The sequence below is a fragment of the Cryptomeria japonica genome, chromosome 3, assembly GCF_030272615.1.
Source record: "Cryptomeria japonica chromosome 3, Sugi_1.0, whole genome shotgun sequence".
Taxonomy (NCBI): Eukaryota; Viridiplantae; Streptophyta; class Pinopsida; order Cupressales; family Cupressaceae; genus Cryptomeria; species Cryptomeria japonica.
In genome coordinates, this window is record NC_081407.1 from 125,019,099 (window position 1) to 125,046,381 (window position 27,283).

General features: G+C 36.2%; 1 protein-coding gene across 4 annotated transcripts; it reads left to right on the forward strand.

The window, feature by feature from the left end:
- Positions 1-1,529: 1,529 nt before the first annotated feature.
- Positions 1,530-26,897, forward strand: LOC131038765 (FIP1[V]-like protein). Of its 4 annotated transcripts, none has more exons than XM_057971308.2 (10): positions 1,530-1,761; positions 2,027-3,168; positions 3,734-4,005; positions 5,603-5,729; positions 5,848-5,916; positions 6,024-6,170; positions 6,296-6,397; positions 6,527-6,879; positions 10,771-12,910; positions 19,570-20,469. In XM_057971308.2, the coding sequence occupies exons 2-10, from the start codon at positions 2,059-2,061 to the stop codon at positions 19,582-19,584; spliced, it is 4,335 nt and encodes a 1,444-aa protein (XP_057827291.2). In that variant the 5' UTR covers positions 1,530-1,761; positions 2,027-2,058; the 3' UTR covers positions 19,585-20,469. The 4 variants fall into 4 exon arrangements, with proteins under 4 accessions (XP_057827291.2, XP_057827289.2, XP_057827288.2 ...); XM_057971306.2 differs by lacking the exon at positions 19,570-20,469 and adding an exon at positions 25,094-26,897 and having other exon boundaries at positions 1,532-1,761; XM_057971305.2 differs by lacking the exon at positions 19,570-20,469 and adding an exon at positions 25,094-26,897 and having other exon boundaries at positions 1,532-1,761; positions 2,034-3,168.
- Positions 26,898-27,283: the final 386 nt, after the last annotated feature.

Below are 27,283 nucleotides of genomic sequence, written 5' to 3' on the forward strand. Positions count from 1 at the left end.
TTGTCCACTTGGATGAGGGGTTTGATCTTTTGGCCTATTTCTTTGAGTATATTTCTTCTTCCCAGTATTCAACACGTAGATTGTATAGTTGAATCCAAACTGGACCTACTTTGATTTTATGCTTCCATGGGTAAAAAAATGGGGAATCTTTCTTTCAAATAGATCCTAGATCCGTCCATCAAATATATGACCCATGATTTAGAACTATCCATCTTTCTGCTTTTGATTTGAACTCCGCCAAAAAGAAACCATTGGTCAAGGTTCTATAATATGAACATGAGTTCCCTAATGTTGATTGCACCATGCCTTAATTTTCTCATATGTAGGCCATTCGCCTCCCCACTTAAAACAAAACCCTACTTCTTTTAACCTCTTTATCGAACTATCAATCCAGTCAGTGATTTTGTTGGGTTTTTTGAGATCATATGACATACCTTTGTTGTTGTTCAAGTTTGCAATTAGCGCCGTCTCTGAGTAGAGCACTCCTTTTCCTTTCCAGGGTTTGCTAGTTCTTCCCTTCTCTATTCTTTGGTTATTGCCTTGATTGGCGGTTCACCAATTCACCGAAGAGTCCACATTGTTTTCATTATTTTGCCAAGGTCACCCATTTCGTTGCTCATTGTAGTATCTTCCCTGTGTTTGCTTCATACCTACACCTTTTTGAACCATCTCTGCCCATATGGGATGCTCCCCTCATTCCTTTCCTTTTGCCAATATTGACTACATCCTTCCTTCCTAAATCCGTTATGGTTTAAGAGGTCTGTAATGTTATTGTTGCTTCTCCGATCAGGAGCTTCGTGTTATCTCTTCCAGGTGTAGTTGTTGTGATTGTTCCATCCCCATCCAGAGTACCTGGGATTGTCACTTCTCTTCCTCCCATGCTAGTCCCCTGTGTTGCCATAGCTTCTCCACTCCTATTTTGAATATAACATTTGTCCACCCATCTACCATTCTCAAAAACCCATTGCAGTGTGTGTTCTGTCTTCTTATTCACTCCTCCTTTGATGTGTTTTCCATTCAAATGTTTAAGATCTTCAACTTCGCACCACATTTTCCCTTCCAGATCACTTACTCGCCTGATCTCCTCACCCCTTGCATTCACCATTAATACATCCTCTATATTTATGATTGAAAAATATTTTATAGATTTGAGGAATTATTTTATTTACAAGTTATACTCAAATATTAAAGTAATAGTATTTCTTGACCTCTCTTGCCAATTTATTTCATTGGCTTATTATGATTTCCTAAATTCATAGATGTTTCTTGTTGGTGGAGTTTTTTGGACAAATATTTCTTCACATACATACATTTGAGCTTATTATGATCTCTTCAATCTGTTTTCTACATTTGATATTATACAAAATAAAAAATTATAATTTAGATTTTGTATCTACAAACAACTTAATTCAGACCTACATAATAGGAAATCAGATTTTAATGAAATAAAATCATAATTCCAAGACAGAATGGGAAACAAATGTAAATCCGCCCAAAAGGAAAAATCTCATACATGATTGTTCGGGTGAAAAATAAAAGAATAGGTATTTTAAGGAAGCGAGATGAGACTGCTTGCCTTGTTGGCCAGGTCTCCATCCCGTTGAGAGAAAAAGCTACCAAAAAAATCAAAGCAAGAACACGTATAACAAAGAGGCCTGCGCCATTCGCCCGGAATTGAAATCCTTTCTATGCCAGGATTAAATATTTCAGTTAGAAGCCATCATTTCAGGGCCGAGGTATAGGTCGAGAATTCGAGTTACGGTAAGGACATTTTCGGCTCTATGTTTTGTATTTAGGGTTTGAAAGAATTTTTTGCATACATCAATTATGTCGGCCTAGGGTTTGCCCTTGTAAGTTTCTCTTTGTATAGGAATTTTTCTTCTTTTGGTAAAAAAAAGTGGAAAGAGAAGACCGAAGGTGTTTTGATCTTCCGGTTTGATTGACAGGCAGGGGATAAAGTTAAGTAATGCAAAGGAGATAATTATTTATAGGCTTATGTGCGGTTCTTTGTATTTTTAAATTTTAGGGTTCAGATTCTGACTTTCAGTAGAAAACCCCATGGAAGAAGAAGACGAGTTTGGAGATCTTTATGCTGACGTGTTGGTCGAAAATTCCACTGTGAATGCTAACAATCCATCTGCAACCCTCACGTCTAAACCGATTTATGAGCAATTTGATGACGACGACGACGAGGTAGTATTGTACGGGAAATCCTCGCCCTCGACGTCACACCAGCAGCAGGTGTTAAGGGAATCCCAGCCCGCCGAAATAGAAGACGACGATTTTGATTTAAATGGCACGAGGAGTGAGGCACCAGGTGTTTCAGGGCATGCTGATGTCGATGCCAGTGACCAAGATGCCATCGCAGGGAAGTCTGAAATGGAGTGGAATTATTCAGAAGCTGATGAATTTGGTGCTGCTGGCACTCAAGCTTCTGGGCAAGATAATTTGTTGAAGAATCCAGAGACCAAGGAGGATGAATTCGATGATGGGAATGGCGAAATCGCTGTGCTGGAACCACCCAACGAAACAGTTGCGCAAGATACTTCAGTTCACGCATCGGTTGAGACCGCTGAAAATAATATGCAGGAATTTGGAGAAGAGAATGGCTCGCCCCAAGTCAATAACAGTATTCCAGGTATTGGAGTAGTTTCTGGTGGGGCGATGTCTATACCTGGGATATCAAGTTACCATGAGGATGGTGGTGAAGGCAATGGAGATAACTTTGTTGCAGAAGGATCTGAGAGGCAGGAACTGATGCCTACAGCTGAAATGGCTGGTATCCAAAATCAAGATGCGCAAATGAGGGACGAATGGGATAGTGACAGTGAGGATGATTTACAGATTGTCCTCAATGATGATCGAGTAATGTATCAAACTTTAGAGAGAGGGGACAGGGATTTTGAAGAAGGAAGTGAGGATGAAGATGGGGATGATCTGGTGATTGTTGCCGGTGATGATCATCCCATTGAAGAACAAGAATGGGGAGTTGAAACACAGTTGCCATTAGATGGCCTTGCCTCTACTTCTGGTGACAAAACCTCACCAGCAGAAAAAGTTGGAGATGATAAAGGGCAGAATGGAAAGGGTAATGTTGGAATTGGAAATGGAGGAATCGCTAGAGTGGGTTATGGCAATCAGCATTATCATCCACACTATTCCTATAAGGTTTGACTTTTCTTATGTCTCTATGCCTTGATTTACTTTATTTTCTCCTTTGTATAACAATGGATTTTGCATTTACTTATGACATAAAACATAGTATTGTGCTCAGTAGGCACAAGAAAAAAGAAAATGCAAGAAGTTCATATGTAAGGAAAACTCTGCATTTAGCTAATATTATTTTCTTCAGTGTTGTTTGTCAGTCCTTTGAACTTTAAATGTTGTCCAAAGTTGCTTAACAATAGAGTACACATGCGTTAGACTGCAGTACAGAGGCACATATCAAATTTTGCACACTTAAATTGAAATAATACCTCTACATTTTGGATGTCTTTCATGTGTCTTTGTGAACCCTTGTTTTGATGTGAACTATCATGTATCATTGTTGGCTTTGCAAACTTTTGTTTTGATGTTATTGTTGGCTTTGCAAACTCTTGTTTTGATGTTATTGTTGGCTTTTTGAACTCTTATTTTAATGCGAACTATCTATTCCTAGCATTGAAATTAACTTATTAAGAGAAGAAGATTCTAGAGATTGCGAACTGCTGATCACATCTTCATTTTTGTGCAGTATGTGAGGCCAGGTGCAACAGCAATTCCTGGCGGTGCTTTAAGCTCTTCTGGAGGTGCTCAAAATCACCTTAGACCTCCAATCTCTAGTGGAGGTGTGTGGGGACCTGGCAAAGGTGTAGCTACAACAGGGAGAGGTGATTGGATACCTGGTGGAGGCAGGGGATCTGTGCCGAGGTCTTCTCTACCTGGGCCTGGTATGCCTGCTTGGACTGGTGTTCCCGGTGCACGTGGTTTTCAGAACACATTTGAGTTTACTCTACCTCCTAGCAAGTAAGTTAATTATTCAGTTAATATTTGGTGCAATATCAAACCATTCATATATATACCATATTTTACAAAATCAAAATGTGTCATTGGGAAGAATAGAGGATAGAATTTTAAAGAACCAGTATGTTTTGATATGTTGACAAACTGTTTTTGAAAGCAACTCTTACCTTTCATAATATTTAACTGCTTATTAGCAGGCTTCGTAACTGTTGATATTTGATGTTAATGTTGTAATTTCCTCTATTGAGGCAAGAAACCTGCAACAGTTTTCTGTATTTGCCATCAGTAGAATAGTGTATTGATTATAATATTTATCACCTTAGCTGTTAACATATGCCTTTGTTGAAAACTTCCTTATAATTGTATTGAAGCTTCTTGCTTTTGTGTAAAGCAATCTCTACTGGCACATTATAGTTTATTATGCATTACAATTCTTGCTATGACCATGGACAATATGATGTTTAGAGGCAACTTGGTGAAGCAGCTGGAGTTTTGACTTCATGGCAAAAGCACAATCATGAAATAATAGCCGAGGTTTATTTGAGTAGGATTTTTCTTTTCATTAGATTGGATTTCTCATACACAGTTGCATAATCTTTTTGATAAATATTTCAGCTGACATTTTAGAGAAGTGAGCACAAGTCCTCACTATTGTATGCTGCTTCACACTGGCATCATTCCGTCTTGCGGAGATATGCATAAACAGGTTCTCTTTGTGAGCATCAAATTGAAATAATTCTGATGGTGACATAATTTTTTTTTGTGCCAGAGCAATATGTTAAGTTCTTGGTTGTGAACAGGGTTCTGCTGGTTATATGTTCAGTTCTTTGTTTTGAACAATATTCTGCAGGTGGACCTCTTTTGTTTGTAAACTGGTAATAAACACTATGGTGCTTTTTCAACTTTCAGGTTGGTAAAAATGCATTTATGAACTTGTACGTTAGGTTTAATGGGCTTCTTGGTCATTGAAGGTAGAGCTTACTGGCTGACCTTCTGGAGGGTAGCATGAAACATCAAATTCTTTAATCAATGAGGGGCAGCTTTTCTACATGGTCCCAATGTGATGTGCTCCTACTAGATGGGCTCTCTTTACCTTTTGAGGGTAGAGCTTACTGGCTGACCTTCTGGAGGGTAACATTAAATGTTAAATTCATTATTTGACAAGGGGCAACTTTTGTCAGTGGTGCCAATTAGATGTTCTCCTACTTGATTTTGGAAAATTCAGCTAGATAAATGAAGCTTGTCCTAATTTTTTCGTATGAACTGCTTAAAGGCCACTTATTGAAAAGTTCTGTTTGTACAAGCCAATATGCTTGAAAGAACTTAGCTATTTGTGATTTTCGCTACCATACAATTTGTGCTTGAAGTGAAATTAGACCTTGACAACGTTTCCTTCAATTTGTTTTCACATGCTACTAGTGTTTGCAATGTTCTTCTGATAAGTAGTTCAAATATTGATTGATATAATGAGAAGCTCTTGGGTTTGGTATGTTGGCCAGTTAGTCTTTTCTATTTACCAAAGTTAGCTGGTTGAAGGTTTTGATTATCAATTTCTTAGGTATTGATTATCTCTTTCTTATCCCCAATGGCCACGATGCAGGACAATATTTGAAATTGACATTGATAGCTTTGAGGAGAAGCCATGGAAACTTCCTGGGATTGATATAACAGATTTTTTCAACTTCAACCTTGATGAAGATGGTTGGAAACAGTATTGCAGACAATTGGTGTGTTCCATTTTCATGAAACTCTGATTATAGACTGATCATTATGCCTTTTTGTTTATTTATTATTTTCTATTTACATTGGTAAATTTAAACAAATGGATGAGTTTTATTTTGGCAGGAGCAACTTCGGTTGGAGGCAACAATGCAAAGTAAAATTCGTGTTTATGAAAGTGGAAGGTCAGAACAGGTGATTAGTCAATCTGAAGCCGAACAATATATGTCTGCTCTAGTTCCATGAGTTATATCTTTGCTGTGGTATGATTGATTTTTGAAATTTGGTTTGTTTTGAGCTAGGAGTATGATCCAGACCTGCCTCCTGAGCTCGCAGCTGCTGCTGGTCTGCCAGAAGTGTTTGGAGAAAGTGCTCAAAATAGGCCATCTGAACTTGGATCTTCTGTGCCTGGTCGTGGAAGGGGTACGGGGCGTGGAAGAGCACCAATTGTACGTTGTTTCTCATTACATTTTTTTCCAATGTTGTTGCTATTCTTAATGAGAATTGTCTAGCTAATGCTATCCAGATGAATGTTTATATAGGTCGTCTAAATTATTGCATTTTGTTTTTGCAGCCAACAGGTAGAGCTATACAGGTTGAAGGTGGTGGTTCTGAAAGACGACCCTCAGTAGATTTTAGGCGGCCACGATTTCACGATTCTGATGCTGTTATAGAGGTTAGTGTAATGTTCTTTATTGTTCTAGAGCTTATACTTGGAGCTCAGTTTTCTTGATTTATTTTTATTTTTTTGTGGAATTGTTTTATCTATGTTAACAAAGTTCCTTTTTGCCTATGGTGGGATCAGATTGTCTTACAGGATGCGTCAATGGATGATACTACTGACCCTTCGAGAGTGGCTGAAGGTTGTAATGATACAAATGAAAAGGAGGATTCTGAAAAGGATGACCAAGATTTTGAAGGAGATCAGAAACAGGATAATCCAGAATATTTCTTGCAAACGCAACATTCAGAGTCCTGGGAAAGGGTTAATGATGATCCAAAGGCTAGTTCGGGAGGTGTATTGATACCTAGGACATTGCATCACGGGGATGGGATTTTACCATTGCCCCCAGACCCTCCTTTTCCCTGCCAGCCAGGTTCTGTTGTAGGTCCTGCTGTCTTCACGACCAGGATACTTGATCAGCGACATGATATCAGGTTGAAATCTATCTAGTACAGTTCTTTTTTGGGTTTTCTGTATTTTATTTATTCACTCCTTAGAAAACAATTATCCGCAAAGTTCTTCTCTCTTTAATGGTATTTTTACAGTCTCATACCAGGTAACAAGGTACATGTTATAATTGAGTTTGGCAGAGAAAAAAATTGAAACTAATTTGTTAATTAATAAAATTCAGAATTTTTTCTAATTTAATTCAAATAAATATATCTACAATTTTTTAATTTTATTTATTATATTATATAAAAATTAAAATTATTTTATTAAAATGCTAAAAATTAAAGCAATTGTAAAAATAAAATCTTACTTAATATATCAAATGTTAGTAATAGTTTATTAAGCTAATAAATTTTAAGTAGTAATAAAAAACCTCAAAGAAATTAATGAAAGATTTTCTAAAATATCGTGGCTGGCACTGCAGTGCTGCCGTTGGCCTTGCAGAGCTGATGTTGACCCTGCAAGGGACATGTCGGCCGTGGCTGGCATACATGTTAATTTTTTCTTTTTATTAATAGTTGTATGATAAAAAATGTCTCTCCACTTCTCTAATTCATTGCAAACTGTTTGCCCATACATACATATAAACAAATTTAATGATGATTTCAAATGAGTTTTAGGGGTCGTTTTAATGTTTGCTGGGTCTTGTATTTGTGCGTTAAAATCTGACAATCTCTGACTTAGCTCTCAGGACAAGGCTGGATTGCAAGGAACTTTTTAATTATCAGATCTTATTCAGAAATAACAATTTTCTTCTTCTCTATCTTTTTGTCGTTTAGAAGTGTGTTTCTGAGTTTCCAAGACAGTAGGATGAGGTCTCAGGGACGGAATTTTTTCCCCAAATTTTGGGATAGCGGGGATGGCATTAAAATAACTTAAACAAACTAAAAGCAGCTGAAATTTTAAAAAGTAAATACTATGTGCTTAGAATTTGTGGAAGTTTTATGCTTATAGTTTTTATAATAGCAGAAAACTTAATAGCACCTTTTAATCTTCTGGGCCTGTATCTTCACCTTTCAGGACAGTAGTTAAATCTGGCCATTACTTGATCAGACCTGCGTGTACTATTTTTTTAAAGTTTGAGTAATTCAAAATCAGCGATATTTCTGATTTTTTTGCTAACATTTTTTAGTTAATAATCTCTTTTCCTTTGATTGTCGAGTTTTTGTTGTATTTTTTTTTAAACTTGAGTAACTGAAAAACATGTACCTTCGTTGACACCTTTGTATTGTTATAAACTTTTAGAGAAAAACAACCATAAATTTTATAAGTGTTCTCTTTTAATGAAGAGGAGAGATCTTTGTTCAAGGTAGTCTTTTAATTGATAATTTTCAAATGATGCCCACCAAGTCTTTTTTTGAGAAGACTTGTATGATTTTTGTTCACAAAGAAACATTTTAACCTATTTTAGTTGGAATATCGTTATGGTTTTGCTGCAGAGGTGTAAACCCTATTGTGCCATCAAATAAAATAAAATAGTTCTTCAGAACTAAATATGGCTAATCAAAACAATCATTGAATAATGTTCCAAAGTAAAATAAAATAATTTTGAATTAAATAAAATTACTCATAAAAATAGTTTTTGGATAAAAATAAAGTAAATAATATAATAAAATAAAAATCCTTAAATAATTTTATTTGGATCAATCATAGCCGAAGTGGTATTCGCTTTTGACTGGAGCTATGAACCAGTGAGACCACATTTTTGAGGGGCCTCATCATGTTTGTTCGGCAATAACACCCTTATATCTCCTTGTGCTGTCCTGTCTTCCATGCCCAAGCATCACCTTATCTATCCATTACGTGTGTGTGGGATTCATGGGCCTCGAGTAGACTTGAACCCAAGACGTCCCATGTAGGAGGCTCGCAGCTTATCGCTGCGTTGTGGGGTCATCCCCAAAATCCTTAAATAATTTTAAAATAATATAAAACAACTTATTTTTCACACAGATGTATATAAGGTTCTATACTAAATTTTATTTTACTAAAAACATTTTATAGTTATTTTATTATATATATATTGTTTATTTTATTTATCCATGAAGAACTATTTATTTAATCAAGAGCTATTTATATTTTTTTTTAAAGTGCAAGGTAAACTTTTTAATGTGATTGGTGACGCTGGCACGACACACCTTCTGGTACCACGTGAAATGCTTTTGACCCGGAGCTATGAACTGTTGAGGTCACAAATAGGGAACCTCATTCGCATTTAACAATGCTGAGGCTTAAACCTGCGATCACATTGGATCAGTGAAGGCACAAGCCCGCGATCACAATGGCCCAACAGGGGTTTGAACCTTGGTGGTCACAAAAGCACCCCACATAACCAACACACTATGGGAAGAACCACGAGCTATTTATAATTTTATTCATTAATGAATAATATTATTTTAATATAAAATTATTCAAGTATAATTCTATATTTCAATAAAATTATTTTGATGTATAAAGTTGTAATAATTTTAATTTTAAAAAATACGAGTAATGTTAATGTTAACGTTAACTTCTATTTTGGAAAAAGAACAAACATTTCACATGTTTAGATCTACAAATAGAACACTCACATTTTTGGAGGGATGGTGTCAACATTGATCAATTATTTATCTAACCCTAATCAGAGGCGTGAACCTTTTTTGGCTGCGAAAACACACCCATGAAAATTTGTAGAACAATCCTGTCAAATCTTTAAAAAATGTTGAAATCATACCTAAATTTTACTGTGCAAAAAAGAACCAGCCAAAATTTTGTTTAAATCATACCTAAATTTTACTGTGCAAAAAAGAACCTGTCAAAATTGTGTTTAAACTTCAATTACAAAAATATTGGTTTAAAAACAATCAAAATCATGAGTCATGATCTATTTAAAAATCACAATTTTAACAGGGAAAAACTCGGCAAATATGCTATTCTGCAATTAATGGTGTATAATTGCAATTTTGATTCTATGGGTCTACCTAGGTGTAGGAAGGTTGGGAATGCATTTAAATTTTTTTATCGATCAGGAATGAAGCTTCACTATATAAAATGTTGGAATCTTAGTGTTTGTCATTTTCCAACCATGGTCATCAGTCTTTTCACAATGCTATTGTGTTATGAATTTGCTGTATAGTTTTCAATAACTTCGATTTCTCATTTCATGAATTAAGCTTATTCATGGGGAAGCTTTGCTGGCTATAAATCTGTTGCATTATCAAATCAATTCATATTCTGGCTCTGGTTGATTTTATGCTTTCTTAGTTTACGGGAAGCTGAGCTGAATAATTTAGCAAGTTTGACTTTTCTTATATTTTCTTTATTATGGTATGTGTATGACACTTTGCCTTGCACATCTGTCACATTCATTGGAAAGTTAATTTCAAATCCTTTTATTCAACTGTTTTTTATGATGGTTTTTCTGATTTTCAAGCAACAACTGTTTGAAGAATGGGAATGCAACTACGAAAAGGTATCAGGAAATCATGGTCATGGTTAAGTACTCCTTTGAAAACCAATTTATGAAGGCAGAATTCTTTTCACTATTTTTGTGAGAACATTTTTGGCGGCCACAAAAACATAGAAACCAAATAAATTTCTATCTATCATTTTATTTGGCTTGGCAAGATTTTAAGATTGGTCCTTTTTATGGTTTGCATTTCTTGTGGAATATTTTCTCGTCTTCATGTCAAATTTACACTTCTGTTTATAGACTAAGGTTGAATTGCTAATTTTAAATACATCTGCTAATCTATTAGCATTTTGACTGCTGTATTGTATGTTAATGTTTTACTACCTCATGTTTTAGAGATTTAAATGTTAATCTGTATGATTTAAGTCTGTCTGAATGTCCATTGCTCGCTGATCTGAACTTTGATTTTGAATTGATGTTTGAACAGAAGATCACATATGATGAAACCAAACAAGGGTTTTCCTCAACTAGGACATGAGCGTGAAAATGGGATTGCTGCCAATCAAGATGTTAGAAGGAGCAGAGCTGATAGCTTCAGAAAGGACAGAATGGTGAACGGTGTGGAAAGGGCATGGTCTCCAGAAATAGGACACCCAATGGATGATATTGAGAGGAAGCTCACTCCAGATGTAAGATGCATGAATCTAGAGCAACATGCTGTGGAAGACATGCATATTGATTCAAGATCAGATGGTCAAAGCAAACCAAATTCAGAAGCAAGAGGTGAAGAGTACACAACTGATGACCATGGTTCAGTACATTCTGTAAAAGAGCACAAGTTGAGTTCACACGAGTCACCGGTACCAGTAGGAGGTTATGTCCATCGTTTCAAGGTATCAAAAAGTGGCAACAGTAAAGCTGATTCTGGAAATAGTCGAGCTTATTCTAAAGATAGAGGAAATAGTAGGGATTATACTAGAGGACGGGGAAATGTTGAAGAAGAGATAACACAATACAGGCCTCAGAAAAGGCCTGTGAAAGATGGAAATAAGCTACATTTTGATGAAGATTCTCATCCATATGATGACTATGTTTGGAATGGTAGGCATAATAATGAGAAAGACAGCAGGCACCAGAAAAGCAGAGAACTTTTGCATCATCGTGAAGATGACCCGTATCTGCATGGAGATCATGAAGAAGTGTACCATAGGAGAGCAAAAGATGAAAGGATTGATAGGCTCAGGGAAAGGGATGAACATGTGAAACCGTGGTATGGGAAAAATGAAGATCTACGGAATCTAAGAGAAAAAGATGAAGATTCATGGAGGAGAGATAATGTTTCGAAGGATGGTGGTTTACAGCATCGGGACAGGCGACAAAACAATGATAGGGATGAAAGACAGGATCACTTGCTTCCAAGAAAAAGAAAGGATGAAGATGATATGAGGGTCCAGATTGATAGAGAAGATGCTAGGCGGGGAGAGAAAGAAGATGATGTTATGACAAGGCAAGAAAAGGTAGGCGATCCTTACATTAGAAGAAAGAAAGATGAAGACTTGACTTGGAAAGATAGAGTGGATAAGGATGAAGTTTCACGGAATATTAGAGAAAGAGAAGATATGGTGGGAGAGAAGAATGAGAAAGCTGATGAATATCGAAGAAGAAGAAAGGAAGAAGACTTGCGAAGAAGAGAAAGATCAGATAAAGATCAGAATATTCGGGATCCGAGAGAGAGAGAAGATATAGGACATGAAAAGAATGAGAGAGATGGAGGATATTTACGAAGAAAGGATGAAGATACACGGAAGAGGGAAAGATTAGATAAGGATCAAGGCATGCGGGAACTCAGAGATAGGGATGAGATGCATAGAGAAAAACATGAAAGGGATGATGAGTACTTGAGAAGAAAGGAAGAAGACGTGCATAGAAGAGAGAGAACAGATAAGGATGAAGGGCTTCGGGATTTGAGAGAGAGGGAAGAAATCAGCCGGGAGAGATCAGAGAGGGAGGATGATTATCACTTTAGAAGAAGAGAGGAAGAGTCCAGAAGGAGGAGCATACTGGATGACTCTAGGATGAGAAAACAAAGGGATGATTCCTGGAGGCGAAGGGAAAAAGAAGATGAAAATTGGAGAAAGCCAGGGATTGAGGAGACACATTATAGGAGAGAGAGAGAGGATGACAAGTCAATCATAGCAGGCAGGAGCAAGCGTCAATCTGAAGAAAAAATGTGGCACGGTAGTGACAGGGAGAGAGCTCGCAGCAGAGAAGAAGCAAGTCTTTCTAGTATTGATAAAGATCGCTTAAAAGATAAAAGAAAAAGTGAAGATCCACGTGTCAAGGTTAAAGATCGGGTAGAGGAGACAGGAAGATCGAGACATCATGAACGGGATGACTTGTATTTGCGAATGGATCGGAATTCACGGCTTGATCGTTCGCATCCTCGTTATGATCATACAAGCAGTGGACACAGTTTAGAAGACCAAAAGATGTACCGGGAAAAAAGGACCTTGGATAATCGGAATGGATTAGTTTCTAGCTTGGTAGATGATAGAATTCGCCATGATCAGGTAGCTGCTAAGAGGAGGAAGACTGAAGATTACTACAATACACATCATGAGAAAAAGGTAAAATCAGAACTGTGTTTTTCCAAAATGATGCCCAATCAAAAATTGCATGGGTCCATTCCTGCTCACTGAAATTTTGCATTGTGATTTTCTCAGTAAGTAATTGAGACCCAAAATATCATTTTAGTAAATGATTGTCAGCTGTAACTACAGATGCAGCAAATGATACCAAACATATTCAATATGAAAGTTTATCTTGATTAATCTTGTAATGGGTTGCATGTTTTAGTGGCATTTTAATCTTTTTAATGTGGCAGTTATTGTTTTACAAAGAAATGAGTTCCTGCAGATTTTTGTTGCAGTCTGAAACTTAAGAACTCAAATCAAATGTAAATACATGGCCTGAGAAGTAGTCTTGTAGTCTTTCGTTCTTATGAAGGATCTCTGTTAGCAAGTATTTGACCATATGATCCATAGCACTTCTAGTGTAATCTTCCTTCCACCGAGATCTTTTTGTATAGCTGAAAATCCCCACAACTGTATATCTCAAAATCTGACTCTTTTTAGAGTATAGAAATTTGCAATTTTGAAAAGATTAGAAGGGAACAACAGAGAATATGAAAAATATCCACCTTAAACCTGTTACATATATTAATGAATGAGAAATATTGAAAATTCATTGTATGTTTTCTTTATTCCAATGTTATTGGAGAGCTTGATGTTACTGTTAATAATTTCCAGTAGTTATGGCAGACATCACAAATAACAGAAAAGTATTTTGTATGAAGATTATTTTGACCAATCTTGTAACAAGCTGCTTTTTTAAGTGCTGTGTTTAATTCTCTTTTATGATGACATCTTTTTCATATTTAGAAATCTGCGCTCTTACCACAAAGTTATAATTCTGTAATGAAGAGTCTGCTTGGGTTTCAAAATTTATTTGTCATGTTGTTAATAAACCAAAATTAAGGTGTATTTAATTCCTGGTTTGTGAGGTAATCTTGGATTTTTCTTACGATATGTCTGCTTTAGCAATTGGTTGAACAAATGGCCTATTGTAATTGAAAATTGTTGCAAGTATATATTTAAATATCTGAGTTTTTTAAATAATGAAATCTGCAATTTGAAGAGATCTAGACTATTTGAAAACCAAAGGGGAACGACATAGATACTTGAAAGGAATCCAAATAGAACCTCATTACTATTATTAAATAATGAGAAATATTAACAAAGCCTCCTCGTTTATTTATTTTTCCTGCATCAATTGGAGTGCTTGATTTGCATTAAATTATTTTCAGTAGTTACTACAGTCACTACAAATAATACCAAATATATTGGATATATAGATCTATTTATCTTGATTATAATTATTATAGCATTCTTCATATCTTACTGTCATGCTTAATCCTTTTTTACATACCATTTCTTGTTTTACAATAAAATCAGCATCAGCTAATGTTTGTATTTCAGTTTGTTAGTTTAAGATTTCTTTTCCTGGAATTCAAATATATATTTATCTATATGTTGTGTTAACAATCCCATGTAAGACAAGAAATTTTAAAGATGCCCACTCCTCACTCAACTTTGGGACAAAGCAATGGTAGTGGTTGAAGTTGTGCAAATTTTCTACTACTACTTTTACAAATATGAGTCCTTCAATATAGTTTGTACTTGTGTTCCTTGTGGTAGCTCAAGAGTTATGCAACCTGATTCATCCTGGCCAGTATTTTATATGGCCTGTTTAATCTAGGTATTGTTTCTCTGTTCTTTTCCCCTGAAGAGATTTTTGCTTGTGAGGCTATAATCTCATTAAAATCCAATTATCTTCCAAATCACTTAGGTCCTGGTCCTGTTCAGATGTTATCCTACCTCGAGTTAATTAGGCAGCACTCATTAAGATAATCATGAACTGGTAGCTCAAGAGTTATGCAACCTGATTCACCCTGGCTAGTATCCTATATTTACTGTTTAATCTAGGATATTATTTCTCTCTTCTTTTCACTTGAAGAGATTTCTGCTTATGAGGCTATAATCTCATTAAAATCCAATTTTCTTCCTCATTCTCTTAGGTGCTTGTCCTGCTCAGATGTTATCCTATCTTGAGTTTATTAGACAGTATTCATTAAGATCTAAGTTACTGGTTTGGGTATGGGTACGGATATGGAACCGGAATCAGGTATGGATTTGCCAGTACGGCAATTTTTTTTCCTTGGGTACGAGTACATCCATACACACACACACACACACATATACGTACATATATACGTTCATATATACATATATTATATTTATGTTCAAACATAAAGAACTATAAAATATAAATTGTCATTTCTATTATTACAATGATATGATCCATACAATGTAACTTTCCCATACATAAATCCATAATTGCCAATAAATATTTATAATATCGTAAATGTAATATGCAAAAAATGATAATATTCAGCTTTCAAGTCTCAAAATGTCAAGACACAATGAAAATTCAAATTACAAGCCATATGGGATTTAACATTCATTTTCATTTGAAGCATCAAGCCCAAGCCCAAGGTCATCATTTGGTTCAAATTCGACATCATTTGAACCACAGTCCATTGGATTGCCACTCCCACTAACTACGTCTTTGTCAAGTTCCATGACTGCCTTATATATAGAGACTTGGGCAAGCTGTGCGATTGTAGCATCTAAATTAGTACATTCAGGGGCCAGATCCCAATTCCTTGTTGCACCCTCATCATGTTTAGGTTTCCTATGTGACAATAGACGAAGGTTGGAGTGTATGTAGACCAAATTCTTTGCTTTTTTTCTCACCGCTTGATCGAGTGGATGGAGTATGTACTCCAATTCCGCTCAGCTGAAGAAGAACTTGCAACTTGTTAAACATAATTATAATTGTATAAATTATAAAATAAAAATATTTTAATATGATAGCATTGAATGGAATTGGAAAATGATAAAAATAAAAAATAAAAATATACATGGGAGAATTTTAATTGCAAGAGGTTGCAAGAAAGTGGAGCCTTGACCATGTACATACCACCACTCATCAGCCTCCATCCCATATCTGGCTTGAAGAGCTACAAAATCATGATATTTTGTAGATACGAATTGGCTAAACTCCCTCAAGACAATATTTCCTAGTCTCATGGATATTTTTTTAAATGCAGCCCTATATCCAGTAGTAATCTACACATCTCTATATGGTGGCACCCTCCTTGGCAATGCAAGCATCTCTATGCTATAAAACATTGGCGTCAAAGCAAATGCTATAAAAATTTGGTGTCAAAGCAAATGCTAAGAGATGTAAGGGGGTGGTCATTTTGTTCCAACGGTCAACAACAATTTGTTGCACATCTTTGAAAAATGTTCCGTTGGGTCATGTTCCTTGGCTTCTATTATTGCTCTTATTTTCAACACCATGGAATCCATGCCATCATAAATTTCACCCAAACATGGGCAATCAATATCGACATACCTAATCATGCTCATGATGGGCTCGGTGAAACTCAAAACATATTTCGCATGATCCCACCAATCATCATTAAAGGTCAATGCTCTTACTCTCTGGGCTCTTTTTGTGTTTGACTGCTTTCATACACTCCACAAGGTGTTGATGACCATAGCACTCAAGGCTTCTCGCACCTTCACAAGTTGTCTTAAGATGAGTATGTGAGATGCAAATAGTGTTTCGGCATCCTAATATGGCATAGAAAATTATCATATATCAACTATAAAAAATAAAAACTAAAAAAAAAATAAAAAATTTTAAATTACCTTCAACAACTCCAACTTGGAGAAGGTCCTGATTATGACTTGTTGCATGTGATGATTAGTCACAAACATTTGAATCTCCTCGCACTTCGTGTTAACTTGTTTCACCCAATTAATTTGTGTGCCAATCTTTTACATGATTAAATTGAGTGAGCTGCACATGGTGTCCAAAAAATGTGACCATATGTAGCCTCCACTATAGGCCCAATCACCCTACAATTTTTAGCATTGTCCGTTATGACTTGGACAATGTTTTGAGGCCCCACCATGTCAATGGATTCTATGAGGATATTGACAATGAAATTTGCATCTTTCACTTGCCTCTCACAATCCACCTCTTTCAAAAACATTACCCCTTTAGGGGACACTCTTATAACATTGATCAATGGCCTATTTTTTCTATCTTTCCATCCAATCGAAACGATGGACAGCTATTTCTGGCCATGTATCTTTGATGACTCTCAATCGTGTCTCTACGAAAGCTTTCTCCTTTGCTGATAAGGTGGTTCGCACCCTTTCATATCCGAGACACACATAATCAAGAGGTGTATTGCAAATTGTATGCACCATGTCCTGAAAATAAGTTGATCTAACAATGTTGAAAGGAAGCCCATTGTCATAAATGCAATGAGCAACACTCGGATCTGCAACCTCCCTGATTTCATTTTTGAAGACACTATCCAATGAGCTTCTTTTTCATGTAACCACAACATTCTTTGGTTCAAAATGTGGTGGCATTGGCATGAAAGGATGTGGGTCAGCCATTCCTGTGCAGCCACTACTACTAGGAGGCCTCTTTGAGCTTGCCTTGGTAAGAGGATGATCATTCTTTGGTTTGTTGCTTCTCCCGTCGGCCTCCTCTTCTTCTCTAATATATTCCATAATTAGAGCTTTTGGCAGCCCTTTGCCATCTGGCCCCTTACAAAATTTTATTCCACGTCTAGGGATGGCACAAAAGTGACCTTTCACTCTATAGTATGAGCTGGTATACTCTACGCCACAATGGTTACGCAACCAAAAAAAACTCCCACCACTGGGCATTTGCTTGATCATTGCTGTATGATGCCAAAGGGGTGAATCGACATCAATTTTAAAAAGGTTCTATCGAGTTTGGGCTCGGGCAACTGAACTAGAGCTTGCATTTGCACTTCCAGCCATTATGTATGAATAATGAACCTAAAATAAAAAATGGAAAACTCAACATTATTGAAAAATATTGAATTTTTTTTTGGCATTATAACCCCCTATTATGCATATAAAATGTAAAATAATATCCAAAAGTTCTTAATGTTTTTTTTGAACTTTAAAAAAATTCAAAAAAATCTTGAAAAAAATGAAGATTCACTCATTTTTGATGGCTAAATCTTCCTTCTCCAACGATTTCTATGCCTTTGATGTGTGTCTCACACCTCTGTAGCCTTCACCTTTGAAGAAAAATGCAAGTAGAATGAGAAGAATGAGTAAATAGACGAAATAGAGGCATCTTTAGGGCAATATTAGGGTTTAAAAAAATAAAAGATAAAAAAATCTGTTTTCAAGTTAAAAAATGCTTTTTAACCCATGGGCCCTGTTTATGGGTATCCACGGGCCTAGGTTCCTGTGGGTATGTCCTTGTTCACTATCCCTCGGGGTGAACTTGGGACGGACTTGGGGGTGAACCCTGCTCATATCGGATCCAAAACCATACCTGGCTCTGATTCTGGGCCATACCAGCAGAAGCTGGTAACTGAGATTAAGATGATCATGAATTGGTGCTTTTTGTCATAAGACTTAATAATTTAATAAATAAAGGACACAATCCAGAAGAGCTTTAAGTGTTACTTTTCATTACCATGATATTTGTAATTTACAGTATTTTTGTTAGGTGGAATCTTTTTCAGCCATGGAGCTAGCTGCTAAGGAATATTGTTTTAGAAAATTTATCTTAGGCGTCTTTTAACTATCTCAGTTTGTCTTTCTGTCTGAAAGTGATGACTACGTTGTGAAAGGGTTGTTGATTAACCCTACATGAGCCAAGGATCACCTGCAACCAAAACAACCTTCCACATAGGGGAAGCCATGGAAATGCTACGAAGCTAGAAAATTTAGTAGTTGCAAAAATGAAATTGGTACACTATACAATAAGGAAACCCTTGTTATAAAGATAAGGATGAAACCCTAGGACATACTAAGCTCATGATAGGCGTCTTAATGCTATTATATGAGACTTAAAATGTAAATGACCAAAGTAAGCATATGTAATTGCGAATAGGACCTAATATGAAGCAGTAAGCGTATGTAATTGCGAATAGGACCTAATATGCAAATAGGACCTAATATGAAGCAGTAAGCGTATGTAATTGCGAATAGGACCTAATATGAAGCAGTAAGCGTATGTAATTGCGAATAGGACCTAATATGAACCTGGTTAAGTAATACATCATGTTCACACCAATACATCAAGATAAGTTGCTCTCTAATATTAATGGAAAATCATGCATCTTATAGCTGTTCACCATGGGTAAATTAGCAATTTGTGAAGCTTTGTTAGGGGTATCCATGGGAACAAAATGGCACGATAATCCAGCATTAAAATATAACCAATATATAGGTTTACTTCTTCCCTTGTACAAGTTGAGGCATATGTGATCCTATTTTGTATTTGTAATTGCCAAGGAGTGCAAGGGTCTTGGACCCTTCACAATCTGTTCCATCAATTTGACAAGTATTACAAGATTTGACTTGATAGAATGCTTTGAAAAAAGTTCAAAATGGTATTGACTAGGTATATGAGAATGTATGCTTTGCCCTTAATTGTGCGTTGTAAGATTCCCAACTATAATTGTGAAGTTTTCTAGATTTATTCATTTCTGAGCTCAACAACAAAACATGCAAAATATACTGAAAACTGAATAACACTTGAACCCTTCTTGTAATTGAAAATAACTACAATTTTTAATGATATTATTCAGGTCAGATTGACATAGATGGTACATGTGACTGGACATCCATCTAGATTCAGAAATAATGCTGCTGTTTACAATTAACACTCTTAATAGAGCCAGTCTGCAACTAACTCAGGTCTATACCCTACTACATATCCGAGACTGCACCTACATGATAAGAACTTGAGTTCTGCAATATTGGGTGAACTGTAACCGGTCAGAACTCCTTCACTGCATAGATAGATGTGGCTAGGTTTTGTTGAAATCTGAATCTGGCAACCTTGCTGCATACACTACCGAGTGGAGATGGGCCCTCCATGGATGGTTACCTACAACAGGTAAATGCTGCTGACCATATCTCTTTATACTCCAGTGGTTCCACTTGCCTGAGGTTTGATGCATATCTGAATGTGGAGCTGCTGAATTTGTCCTTGGAGGAGTGCGTTTAAACCCTGATGTCCAAATCTCACTGCTTTCTTGATCGCGGCTTTGCCTGGTTTACTCCTCCTGTTCTTCTATCTGAGAGCTCATCTAGATGCAGAAAATCTGTCCAGCACTCCTGTCAAAGGCCTGTCAACATGATGTTTTGAGATGATGCTGATGGGATTGCCTCCAGATTGATGAAATGAGTGGTCTGTGGCCTGGACAATATGTGAACCTTCCTATATCCTCAGAAATAGCAGTCAGCTCCTGCGCTGATAAGCACAAAATTAGATCAGAATTATGCCAGGTCTGATGGGAAATAATAGAACAAGGGTAGGGGTTTTGTCCCAACCTGTTGGCTGCTAGTGATTGCATCCTGGCAGATCCAAACGGGATAACTACCAAAACGTAACAGAAGTCTTCAGGTTTTTTTTCTTATTGACATAAAACCCTATAAATATGTGCTTTGGATGGTGCATGGACCCAATATCCAGTGCGAAAATTTAAATGTTAAATTTTGATTTTAATAATATTTTAATGAATATCAATAAATATAAATATGAGTAGTGTTAAAAAAACACTTTTAAACAAGTGGGGCTGAGGTTGGCCTTAGGGAAGAGGGGATATGACATGCGTCTTGCTTATCTTAAATCCTAGCAACAACTTCTCTATCTTGGCATGCTCAAATAGTATCTCTTATCTTCGCCCTGGTTTAATCCAAGATAATGTTTGTAGTTTAGTGAGCTGATTCTGCAAAAGCATCATTTATATACTTATATTAAATACTAACCAGTATTGGAACCTGGTAGCTTCACTTACCTTTTTTCCTGGACAATTTTGATTATTAGTTTGAAATATTAAGTGCTGCTCTTCAAAATATGGTGCTTGATTATTTTAAAAACGTGGGTAACATAGAATGTATCTTTGTTATAGATAGTTGTCTTCTCCTCAGGTTACTTTCTCTCTGTTTGCATGAGGACAACCCCTTGTGCCAAATTCTAGAAGTGAAACTGCAGGGCTACGAGTCATTAACTTGTCCATGTCCTGAGGTGTGGCATTCTTTCCTGTTGTTTCTAACTAATTGAATTGATCTTTATCTTTGAGATTGAGGAGGGAGGGGTTTTGTGCCTCCTAAAATTAACTTAACAAATCTTTATCTATGAGATTGATGAATTCTAGCCAAGAATGACTTATATGTGTCACTTAATTTGGAGACGTTCAATCAGAATGACTTAAACAACCTTGGTAGGAGTAGCCTGAACTCCATCTTTACTACTGACGTGCCCTAGAGCTGGAGGAATTGTATAGCTTTTAACAAAAAGTACAAATGTTCTTTCCAGTTTGTTATAGATGAGAATATCATCATTTAAGTTCAAAAAGATATTGTCAAAGAAGTCCAAAGGAACTTTTTATTTTTCTATTGGAAAAGTCACTGGTGCATTGGCCAGCTAAATGTCACCTGAAGCTGGTAGCAGCATTGTTGAATAACTTGAATTTGTAAGGCAGTTTAATCATCATTATATATTTACATTTCTGCTATTATTCATCCATTTCCCAAAGCCAATTATTGGTGGTTTTGAATCTGTGTAAAGACATTCACTTGGTTTAGTTAATTGGTCATTGTGTGAAAAGTTGCACTTAATATTTTTTGTTGAGTTTGTTGGTCCCAGTATAAAGAATTGCACTTCATATTTTTATGCTGCTGTTGTTTGGTCACATGGAGGCTACGCTCATCCAAGAATCGAGGTTTTGGTGTGTGTTGAGACATTTTAGGATTCACAATTGTGTCTGGCATAGTTACTATAGTCCCATGGATGGGGACTGGTATAGCAGATGGGGATGGGTACTGATTCACTGGTTTTCAAAAAGGGAGATGGGGATGGGTACTGATACACTGGTTTTCAAAAAGGTAGATGGGCACTTGGAGATTGCAAATATAAAAAACTACTTGAATCATTCGACTTAAAAAAATACATAATGGCTATATACAATTTCAAATAATGTTAAATGCTTAAAAATATAAAAGAAATTGTTTATATTGTTCTCTGATAATAATCATCATGACATAAACATTTTAAAATTAAAATTCCAATCATCAAGAGGCAGCATATTTGAACTGGGACAGGAATGCCATTATTTTAAGACTTGGTACTTGGGTCCTTTGAGATGGCTATATTTTAATCAATTGATAAAACTGAGTAAACGGACTACTTGATCCTTTTTATTGGTTTTCTTCTCGCTAGTATCTCGTTGGGCCGTGATAATAATTTTTTTTCTTACAAGAAAATTCCTACTCTTTCATGCAAAGAATAGAAAATTACAAGTTGCAGTGTATTTCTTTAATTCTTCAAACTCTTGTCAGCCAAATAAATGCACTTGAAGAAAATTTCTAATTGAATTTATATGATATATAAAAGAAACTTCTATAGGAACATTCTCAATTTTCAAAGGGAACTTCAGGGAGATGTAGAGACATGAAAAAATTTTGTCCGAAGTCTCCTGGCATCTGTAAATGTCTTCATATGTGTCTCCAAATTGGAAATGTGTTTCCAGTGTGGGAGACGGGTACCTGAGTTCAGGGTACATGTTTTCATGTAACTATGGCTTCTCTTATTTTCTGACACTCAGGCTGGAGTCCCATGGAGGGGGACTTCCTAAAAAATAGAGCTGGAGCTGCTGAGCTTTTTTAGGAAAAAATTGTATTTGGTGGTCCCTTGAATTTGTAGTGTAGTTCAGCTTAAAAATTTAAGCTCTGAAAGTTTAAGGAAGCTGGTGGTCTCATGAATATAAGATCTTTGTATGTGCATAATAAAAACAAGTAAAAATAATTTATTTCTCTCCAAGATTATTTTTTAATAGAAATTAAACTTAGATGTTTGACACATGGCAGATAACATCCCTAAGCTGGTGGAGCAATTTCTAGCCCCACCCCTTTTTCACTCTCTCAAATTTGCATGCCTAAAAAGTAGGGGCTTCTATGGGAAAAGGTTCCAGATAATCCCCCAGCACAATTTTTTTTATTCATGGGACCGCCTCTTCCTTAAAAATAGAGCTTAAGCCCCCCTCATGGGACCCCTGCCTCAGACAAGAGACTCCAAAATATTAAGTAGTTAATTAATTTAATAAATAGCCTGTTTGGAATTGCAGACTACCTTGTGACATGATTTTAGGGAAAGACAGCATGAAACCACATTTTCATGCCGATTTCCAATTACTTAGAGGAAGTTACTACTAAGATTTCTTTTGATTGAAAGTCATTTTATTTTATTTGAGCTCCCAGACTTTGAAATAAAGAATGCATTTCAAATTTGTATAAACGTTTGTTGGAATTCTGTAACTTGGATAGAATGGTTTTACAAGACTTAACAGAAAATGAATGCGACTTCTCATTTTCATATCTAAATTTCCTTTTTTTATAGAAGGTATTAGTACTTCTTTTGGGTGCAGTCGGCAGCATGAAGTCTTGGATGCTGGTATGTACTGCATACTCACAAGCTTTTCTGACTTTTCAGGTGTCTCTTTCATTGGGTCTGAGAAGTGTGTATATAAAAATATTAAATTTGTTTCTGTAACTTGGAACATAGAATTATACTGAAGAATCACTCTTGGAGGCATGATGTTTTCAAAGCCTTCAAGAATTAGAGAATGTCTTTGGGAAACAGCTATGTGCATCAACGTTTCAGTTCACATTCTGTGATCTGCTGTCAAGATGAAGAAAAAGCTCATGGAGTGTGATCTGTAATGTTGATGCTAAAAAACTCAGTTTACCAAAATCGTTCTCTCTAGAGTTTCTGTTATCAAGTAGCATGGCCTTTTCGTGCATTAAAATCAATTGTGAACAAATATGCAGCTCTCTGAATGATATCATTTGTTGTCTTTTCCCAAATTTAATCTAGAGATCCTTGAGGTGGATGTAGAATTCACCCATGGTCTTCAACCACTGTTCCCCCATGATCACAACAATCCTTTGAGCTTCCCAAAGGTATAACTAAAACCCAGAACTACTCTTGCAGCTGTTTTTTAAGTACTCTTTAACCATCTGTTTTCATTGGCAACTGATACTTGGAAATATTATAATACTTTTAAATTTACAAATATCACCGTGTCACACAGACTGCATTTTCAGCCTTTGCTGCTATAGGACTTTTTTGGAAGTATCTTGCTTTATTGTGATTCTTGACAATCTTTTAATAAGAGGAGGCTTCAAATCTTACATCTCCCCTGATGGACTCTTTAGTTCCATCAGTATATCTTGCAAAACATGCCGTGTTTCCTTTTAATAGTTGGCAAATTTGGTCAACCTCTTTGTATCAGCCTACAATGCCTTACTACCTAGTTGCTTTTTTGCTTCATATTCGTTAGGTTGAAAAAGTAATTCAGTTGGGTATAATTCTCGAAGATGTAAGATGAGGTAATCTATTGGTTTCTGCTAGGTATCTTTGTCCTACTCAGGTTATCACTTGTGACCAATCAAGACTGATATTTCCAGGTGTGAAGTAGCAAATTGAAGCTTTTGAAACTTTTCTATAGATAAGTTTTCACTGAAGAAAAAAGGCACAAGTTGCCTAACCCAAACCTACAAGTGTAATTCAAATTTTGATTAAACACATGATATTTCTAAGATGTGAATTGTGAATTTGAAGTCTAAATATATAATTCTTTTGATTGAAACAAAATAATATAATTTTTAAGTTGAAAAACTGTTGTAGAGCAACTGTGCACATGTAAACTATGGTAGACTGTAGAACAATCCCGTGCATTTGGATATTTACAGGAACTTGGAGGCATTCTTGAGATTAGCAGTTTTGGCATGTAAGATCTTTCAATGCACCTAGAGCATTGTGTACAATTTTTTTGGGGAAAATATGTTTCAATGTCTGCCTATTCCAGTTGTTTTGGATAACATTGTCGTGTTTTAAGGTCTGAAAATGTTTGACCATTTCAAAAAATGGTCTTGGGCCTCCTTGTGTTGCTAGTTTTTTTCTCCAAATTCTCTTTTCTTTGATTCTTCTAAAGCTTGCCTCTTGTTTGCTGTGACATGATCACTATATTATTGTATTGGAATCACCTAGGTTTATGTACTAAGGTGATCCACATAAGATTTCTAACCTATTTGGAATTTATACAGGCATCAGACAGAAGTACTGAAGATCAAGAATCAGGAACTGTCTGGACTGTTCACACTGATAGGAGAACTCACAACCGCATAATGCCCCCGGACCTTTCTAAGAGGATGCATGAACATGAAGGTTCAGATCGTAACATTTCAAAACTGAAACGACTTGCTGATGACAGTGTGTCTGAAGATGAACAGCTAAGGAGAGGCCGGTCCAAATTAGAGCGTTGGACTAGTCAGAAAGAAAAGGAAGAAGCTAATTTATGGGACAATGATGCAAGAAAACATCATAAAATGCCTGCAAATCATGAGGATACTGTAGCTAGAAAGGAAGAGGAAACTAAGATTGAATTGAGTTTTGATCCAGAGTCAAAACAGAAACCTGGAAAGGAGTGTCCTCAATCCCAAGAGGGAGACGACCGTATTGCCGATCAGGAGGAGAAAGAGGCTATTTCAGATGAACCTGTACATGTTGCTGAAGGTATGCAGGCAGATACAGATAAAAGTGGAAACCGTCAGCATTGTGAGGCAGTAGCTAAACTGGAAAAGCGGAGGGAGCGTTTTAAACAACCAATTCAAAATGAAAAGGATTCTCAAAGAAAGGCCGAGAATGAAGTTCTTTTAGAAAATGAAACTGATGAAGTTAAACAAGAAAGGCCTGCTCGCAAAAGGAGGTGGGGAAGCAACTAGATTTGATCTGTTATTATGATGCTGAAGATTGCATGGATTTACTGTGTGGGGGAATGAACTTTCAGTATCTTTTATTGCATTGCACTCTGGAAGTTCTTTGACCAGGCACAGGTTCACATTACTCAAAAGCTTTTATTGATTGCCATGTGATGTGAGCCATGTGATGTGATTCGCCTCTGCAAAGCAGGAGCTTATGTAATTTTTAACTTTGAAAATCTTAGGGTGAAATGACTTCCAGGATAATGGACCAGTCATGCTAAACATAATATTATTGGATTATTTTAGCACTGAACTTTCCTTAATGTTTAAGAATGTAGTGCATGTCTTCAACACCAGTATTTTCCATCAAAATGGAGAATAGTTTTTCTTCAGTTGATTGTAGACAAGCTGTAGCATTATTGTTTAAAGCCAGCGAGTTCTCATGTGGCGGTTTATATAGCCTGAGTGGATGACGTTCTTACTGTGGCCCCTGGGTAACAGCTCTAGACATATTTTTACCTTTACAATCTAACAATTTGTACGGAAGCAGACATACTATGCAGATCCTGTCCTAATTTCCAGCAATTGCTATATATTGTATTCAAGTCTAAGTTCTACCATGTTTGCAATATTTGCAAGCATGCACTGCATTTGATTGTATGCCACCTCATTAAAGGTTAAGGCAATGAGGTTGAAGCTTTACCTCACTAGGGATAATGCTAGTAACCATTTGGAAGTTTCTGTATATTCTGAATTATACTTGTGAAACATTTGTTTTCACATACTGAGTGAAGTTAACCAGCCTATGTATATTATTTCTGGAGTTTTAAGAGGCAGTGAGCGGATGCCTGTAGTTGACATATGGGAAACCAGTGTCAGGATCATTTGTTTCCAGGTGATACCTTCGTAGTTTGTTTATGAGCAGCATAAATATCTCGCTTCTCAATTTTTTTAACTAGCCTTTCAGATGGGTAAATAATCGCTTGGCAGACAAGTAAACTGAATAATAAAAGAAGTGGTCTGACATGCTTCCTTTATGGAACAAAATATTAAAATTACATGAGCTATTCATGATGTATAGAAACTCATTTGATGATTTATTTATGATACAAGCTAGTCTCTCCATGGATTCTCAGTTTCTTTATGATATATCTTGTTGTCTGTGATGTTGGTTAGTCGTAGAATTAATGTTCTATATTTTGAAGTCGTCATTATAAACCTTAAATGTATTTTCTGTTTTACAAGTGCAACAAATCAGAATCTCATGCATGCTCCAAATTTTTATGGTTCTTCTCGGTGTACTTAGATAACTACGAAATAACCTGAAGAGGCTAAAGAAATTGCTGTATGCAATAGGTACATGTATTCCAAGCTCTCTGGAAGCCCCGTGGAAGAACTCCATCTTACATCATCAACTATTGCCACGTCGAAAAATCTAAGATCCACGAAAGTATTATAAGGTCATTTACTATAAAAGGCGATATGATTTGTCTAAGTTCAAACTAGTAAAAAGCTGCATGATATAAATTAGTT